The 7,073-nt window shown below is 45.0% G+C and overlaps 1 protein-coding gene across 1 annotated transcript in view; it reads right to left on the bottom strand.

Annotated features, from left to right (window-relative positions):
• Nucleotides 1-6,739, bottom strand: part of LOC310644106 (disintegrin and metalloproteinase domain-containing protein 2-like) — a gene marked incomplete at its 5' end in the record, with an annotated part of 36,623 nt that extends 29,884 nt beyond the window's left edge. Inside the window, 4 exons of the mRNA XM_083368878.1 lie at nt 1,759-1,857; nt 4,810-4,877; nt 6,220-6,446; nt 6,735-6,739. Coding sequence (XP_083225004.1) covers nt 1,759-1,857; nt 4,810-4,877; nt 6,220-6,446; nt 6,735-6,739 — 399 coding nt within the window. The remainder of the gene's footprint in view (nt 1-1,758; nt 1,858-4,809; nt 4,878-6,219; nt 6,447-6,734) is intronic.
• Nucleotides 6,740-7,073: the final 334 nt, after the last annotated feature.

Genomic DNA, 7,073 nt, shown 5'->3' with positions numbered 1-7,073 from the left:
GTGCAGACAAGCCTTGAAATCTCTTAAACCATTTACATGGTTCCTTAAGCAGTCATGCAAAGACGCAAATTAACTACAAAGCAGGCAGTAATTTCCAATTATTTCCTTTACTCACTGTTGCTTTAGATAAATTGAAAAGGATTCCCCTTCTATGTTCATATCAAACGCCATCCTCTCCTGAAACAGCCAAAGGGTTTGTTGTGTTATTGCTGTTGTTTTATTCATATTGCAAAATCCAAGCAGCACAAACCAGTCAGGTCTGTAAAGAAGGTACAGCTGAACATAAATGTTACCGCTGGCTGGAAATGATTTTCAGCTGAATGCAGACCATCCCATCACAGGCTCTGTAAACCAAAGCTTGCAGTCCCATTCTCTGCAACCCAGAACCTTCTGCCTGGGGATCTAGGATGCCAATGTCCCAAAGTCACCAAGTTAGGCATATTTACACTAAAGGAGATTTCTCCCCAACTCAGTGATGTGCAAATATGTCTGACAGACTATCCCACCATCCCAGCCAGCACACATATTCAGATTCCCAAGAGAACTCCTCTCTTTCCAGACCACCTGGAACAGAAGCTCTGGAGTTCTAGTTAAGCTGCTTCCTTTTATCAGGAACTGTGGTGGTTGTCCTGAAGTGTCCTTTGTCTTCGAAAGTCAGGCATCTTTTAAAACGTGCTACCTCCACACCACACAATAAATTCTTAAGGCAACTGTGATCTCATTTAGCACTGATTTATTTAACTCCATTCATATCATCTCCCAATATTCCAATCAGGTTAGCAGAAATCCGAGGCAAAGCTTACTTAGTAACTTGCCCTCTCTTCACTCCTTCCCTTGAAAAGGTCCTATTGGCCAATTCTTTATTTCTTCTTCAGTAAATAATAAACATATTTTTTGGTCCCAACTTCCCTTTGACAGGCATGCATAATAGGTTTTAAGGGTGTTCCCTGTTCCGTTCTTCGACTATTTTAAATCTGAGGTTAGGCTGGTAATAGGACATATTCTAGAGATTTTTAAACGGAAAATCACACTCTGGACTCTTTTGTCCATTCTGACCTACCCCATTCATTGTTCATTTGAGGAAACCTTCTTTAAAAGCAGAGGATAACATTCCTACATTTTTTAAAAAATGAAAGCTTCAGTGGTTTATAAAGAATTAAGAAACTGTGAGGTCCTTGGGGGGGGGTCTCTGAAGTTGGTTGTTGAACTGAGTGTGGTTGTTGAATTAAGAATGTTTTGGGGAAAATGGGTCTTTAGACCACTGAGCAAGCTGAACATGTTTCCAGCATTATATCACCCAACTCTAGGGAGAAAGATTGGTATAATTACCAGCCTTTATCCTGGCCAGGTTAGAGTTCTAAAAAGCCAATTAGGGATTGTCCATCTACAGAGGACAAACACCATCAGCACCTTGGAGAGCTCACTACCATTCCCAAACAAGCATGAAACTTTGGTGTTTCCCACTACCAATCAATCTCCTGGAATCCAGAGGTCCCCAACCATTTGGGCACCAGGGATTGGTTACGTGGAGAGAGGTTTTTCCATGGACTGGAGGGGCGTGGCTTTGTGTGCTGCCTGCATCCCGCGGATGGGGCTTTCCTTGTTTGTGCGGACCGGTGGCTGGCATGTTGTGGCCCAGTACTGGTCCACAGACCAGGGCTTGGGGACCCCTGCTGTAATCCATTGCAGCCCCAATTTATGAGTGTGTCAGTCACTATAGACAAGCTGACTGGTTGCCATTCCTGCCACCCCACCCACCCCGTTGACTTTCGGCATGATTGTGATAGCTCCCATCACCTCAACAAGACACATGACATGTTTCTCCTTGCTATTAAAGTCTGCATGGTAGCCACACCTCTGAGACACATTAAGATAAAGGTGTCCTGTATTAGCGAGATTTATATTGTTTCATAAGTATTATTATATGTGTTTGAGCTCATACAAATTTTGAAATAAGTAATGAAAAATGCTCAGTTAGCCAGGGAACAAATGGCAGATTCTTATTACAAGTAATCTGTTCTGACTGCTGGAAAAGAGCATGGCAGGCTGAACCTCTGAATCAGATAAAATCCTGAATTTCCAATAGCAAATTGCTCTAAATGATAGGCTCAAGATCCAGATGGATTTTGACAGATATCTAACGAAATGGGCCCCATCTAACAAAATGAAATTCAGTGTAGAGAAAAGTAAGGTCTTACATTTAGGCAAGAAAAATTGAAAGTATACATATAGAAACTATTGAAATTAAACATTAAGAAAACCAAGATCATGGCATCAGGCCCTCTCAATTCCTGGCAAAAGGATGGGGAAGAAATGGAGGTAGTGACAGATATTATTTTCCTGGGCTCCAAGATCACCACAGACGGGGACTGCAGCCAAGAAATTAAAAGACGCTTGCTCCTCGGGAGGAAAGCCATGGCAAATCTAGACAGCACACTAAAAAGCAGAGACATAACCCTGCCAACAAAAGTGCGTATAGTCAAGGCTGTGGTCTTCCCAGTTGCAATGTATGGCTGTGAAAGTTGGACCATAAGAAAGGCTGAGCACCAAAGAATCAAGGCCTTTGAACTATGGTGCTGGAGAAGACTCCTGCGAGTCCCTTGGACTGCAAGGCGATCAGACCGGTCAGTCCTAGAGGAGATCAACCCTGACTGCTCTTTAGAAGGCCAGATCCTGAAGTGGAAACTCAAATACTTTGGCCACCTAATGAGAAGGAATGACTCACTGGAGAAGAGCCTAATGCTGGGAAAGACTGAGGGCAAGAGAAGAAGGAGACGACAGAGAATGAGATGGCTGGATGGAGTCACTGAAGCAGTAGGCGTGAGCCTAAATGGGCTCCAGGAGATGGTAGAGGACAGGAAGGCCTGGAGGAACGTTGTCCATGGGGTCACAATGGGTTGAGATGACTTCACAACTAACAACAACAACAATACATATAGACTGTGTGAAAGCAGGGTTAATAGCAGTAACTGTGAGACGGATCTTGGAGTCTTAGTGGACAATCAATTAAATATGAGTCAACAGTGTGCAGCAGCAGCCAAAGAAGCCAATGCAATCCTAAATTGCATTAACAGAGGGATTCGATCAAGATTATGTGAGATATTAATACCACTCTATAAAGCTTTAGTAAGACCACACCTAGAATATTGCAACCAGTTTTGGTCTCCACACTATAAAAAAGATGTTGACACTCTAAAAAAAAGTGCAGAGAAAAGCAACAAAGATGATCAGGGGACTGGAGGCTAAAACGTATGAAGAACAGTTACAGAAACTGTACATGGCTAGTCTAGTGAAGAGAAGGACCAGGGGAGACATGATAGCAATGTTCCAAGATTTGTGGGGGTCTCACAGAGAGGAGGGGATCAACCTATTTCCCAAAGCACCTGAAGGGCAGACAAGGAATAATGGATGTAAACTGATCAAGGAGAGATTCAATCTAGAAATAAGGAGAAATTTTCTGACAGTGAGAACAATCAACTAATGGAACAATTTGCGTTTAGATGTTGTGGGAGCTTCATCACTGGAAGCTTTCAAGAAGATACTGGACTGCCATCTGTCAGAAATGGTGTAGTGCAGGGGTAGGCAAACTTGGCTCTTTTATGACTTGTGGACCTCAACTCCCAGAATTCCTGAGCCAGCCATGCCTGCTCAGGAATACTGGGAGTTGAAGTCCACGAGTCATAAAAGAGCCAAGGTTGCCTACCCCTGGTGTAGGGTCTCCTGCTTGGGGGGTTGGGGGTTGAACTAGATGACCTACAAGACTCTTTCCAACTCTGTTATTCTAACTCTAATTCTAAATCATGCCTGGCATATTATGATACGTGGAATAAAAGGGGAGCTCCGATTAATTCTTTAGGGACTTGCCCTCCATACAGCCAAGAAGTGGGCAGATTGAGGTATTACAGCAGAAATGCAGAGGATATGACTTCTGAATTATTCCTGGTCTGATCTAAGCTGGTTTGTCTGCTCTTTCTGCCTCATCGCATTTGAACATGAAATGACAGATGATAAAATAATGCGAAAAAAGCTGTGCAAATCTGGGAAGACGTGCTTAAATCTCCTGCACGAAACAGCTTGCTTCTCTAACTCTTTCAGGTAAACTGGCCCTATGACTATCCTGTGCTCTGCTCCACAGTCCCTCTCAACCTTTTCTTACAGAGTTGGTGCTCCAGGTGACGGCTGAGACATTTCTTCAATCGAAAGTCCAGGAGGAGGGCCCAGCGCCGGCCTAAAGTGGCTTGCTGTGATGCCAAAGGTTTTGTCAAGAAGAATAGAGCTGCTTCTTCACTTTATCTCAGAGAATCTTATTCCTTGCAGAGGACAAACCTGCCCATGACTAACAAGACTGCCCTTCTCATGTCGAAGACCATTTTGAAGAAGATAGGCTACTTACAACAGACTGGGGTTGTTTGCAGAGGTAATGATTTATTGTGAAGACTGTACACCCTACTGTTCACTCTGTATTATCTTCGTATCATTTCGAATTGTTTGGAGAACTAATCAATAGGTAATGTCACTATTGTTATTGAGTACTGTGCTCTGAACACACACTAGCTTCAAGTCATCTTCAAAAAGAGACCCAGAAAAAGCCAATTACACTAGTCAAGTAAACTATTTATGAAGGCGGTTGTGAGAGGATGGCCTAGATCTGGGCTGTCCAACCTCAGCAATTTGAAGACTTGTGGACTGCAACTCCCAGCATTCATCACTCTACTATTTCCAAGGCTTGCAAGGTTGGACACTCCTGATTAGGTTAAAAGGTGAGTTTAAGCAACATTGACAACAGACTGGGAAAGATCCAAGAAATACCTTATTTCCAGTGGCGTGAGCTGGGTTCCTCTGAGGAACAATCACCTGCAGATATGACCGCTGAGACCCTAGGCAGGAGAAAGACTCTCGTAATCATGTACAGGTAGCTCTTGACTTTACGGCTACAATTGAGCTCAAAATCTCCATTGCTAATCAAGCAAAATTTCCATAGCTAATCAATGCAGGACTGACCAGCAGCTAGTGGATGGCCTCAGTTACAGTGGGGATAAGTGTCCCTCCCATTAGAAGACCTCAGAGACCAGCTTAGGGATAGATTCATCATGGAGAAAATCGACCCATTTGCAATAGTGGCAAATATCTGTAGCTCAGGTGCAGGAGGAGGGTGAGGCTCCTTCTCCAAGCTTGTGTGTTGGTTTCTGAAGATTTCGTTACCAGGCTAGGTAACGTCTTCAACAGAGTTTAGGTGATGTCAGTGTCGGTGTTCTTCTGTTGATAAGGGCTTTAGATGTGGGTGTGTCAAGTGAGGGTCTTGAGATGGGTCTTGGGATGGGTCAGAAGTGACCCATCCCTCACTTGAAGCCACCCACCCCTGAAGCCCTCATCAACAGAAGAACACTGACATTCCCTAAGCTCGGATGAAGACGTTACCTAGCTTGGTAACGAAACATTCGGAAACCAACCCACAAGCTTGGAGAACAAAACTTCACCCTCATAATCAATCCACGTGGCAGCGAGGAGAAGAAATGTACTTGATAACACTTAATCAACCCGTCGATCAAAACTATAACTTTAAGGTTTCATGATATCTTGTCTAAGTACCAAGTTGGCAGCCCCAAGTTTTCATTCAAGGCACAAATGGCGAAGCTCTATTTATCCCATTTGGGACACTTTGTGCACCGTTGCAGTTCTCTGGAGTCCTAGGCGTCAAGAGTGACTTGATGGCACATAATCCCTTAAAACCAATGTTCAACCTACATAACATTGCCAAGAGCATTGTTTATACACAACACCCTTTTGGAGTTTCTTTGCCTTGGGTTAAATTCCTTTTTTATATATGTTAATTGCACTGTGGACACTTTGCATTTGCCACCACCGAGTCACACGATTGGCAGGGGGGATAGGCAAACCAATAATATATGGAGGGAGAGAAAAAGAAGAGGAGAGGGGGGGGCGTTTTTATCCTATCTGTTCAAGCTTGCTGGAAGCCTCACCTCCAGGGTGGCAGGACTGTCCCCATAAGAAGAGGATGAGGACCCCCACCACATAAGCTCTGCTTGTTACTAGGGTCCTAAAGGAGCCCATCAGCCAGCCGAGCCCTGCCCCTGGGGAGGCCAAGCTCCGACGCTCGGGGCGCACCGCCGCTTCTCCCCGGGGCTCTTCCGCGGCGCAAAAGGCTGCCACCGGCCCGCGCTCGGGGAGCGCAATCCCGGGGACCCGCAGCGGACTCACCCTGCGGGGCCACGAAGGAGACGGCGAGGAAGGCCAAGGGCAGCGCTAGCAGGGCCATGGCGGGCGCCCAGGCAGGCGGCGCCGGCGGCCACAGGCGACCGCTAACGGGCGCGGAGGAATGAGAACGCCCCGGCGGCGCGGCGCTTCCACGCGCCCGAACCCCGCCGGAGCCGCCGGACGCTTCTGCCTGCGCCCGGAAATTCGACGGCCGCCGCGTTCTTGCTACTCTGCGTGGGAAGAGGCGTCCAGTAAGGAAAGGCGCGCTCGGGATCCAGGAGTGATGATGATGATGATGATGATGATGATGATGATGATGATGATGATGATGATGATGGTGATGATGATGATGGAGACTTCTTCGCTCTGCCCTGGGGCCAAGAGCCCAGGAGGATCGCTCCACGTGCACCGGAGTGGCTTTCATTGTGGAATGAGCACCCTGGGGAGACAGAAAACCAGTGGTGGGATCCCGGCACCCAGATGCCACTGACCTTTTCTGAGCGTGTCAGACTACATACCCCATCACTCCCAAGCCCTGAGAAAAATGCTATTGCTCCAGACCTGGTGAACTAGGAGCTTTGGAGTCCTGCTCAAGCTGCTTAAAGGCAAGGACCTCAATCTTCCTGGAGCCAATGATAATAATAATAATAATAATAATAATAATAATAATAATAATAATAATAATAATAATAATAATAATAATAATAATAATAATAATAATAATAATAATAATAATTAATAATAATAATAATAATAGTAGTAGTAGTAGTAGTAGTAATAGTAATAATAGTAATAATAATAATAATAATAATAATCCTTTATTGTCAAAGTACAACATGTGTACATTGAGATTAGCT

The sequence above is a fragment of the Vipera ursinii genome (assembly GCF_947247035.1).
Source record: "Vipera ursinii genome assembly, chromosome: 8".
NCBI classification, from domain to species: domain Eukaryota; kingdom Metazoa; phylum Chordata; class Lepidosauria; order Squamata; family Viperidae; genus Vipera; species Vipera ursinii.
This window is presented reverse-complemented; position numbering and strand designations above follow the sequence as displayed.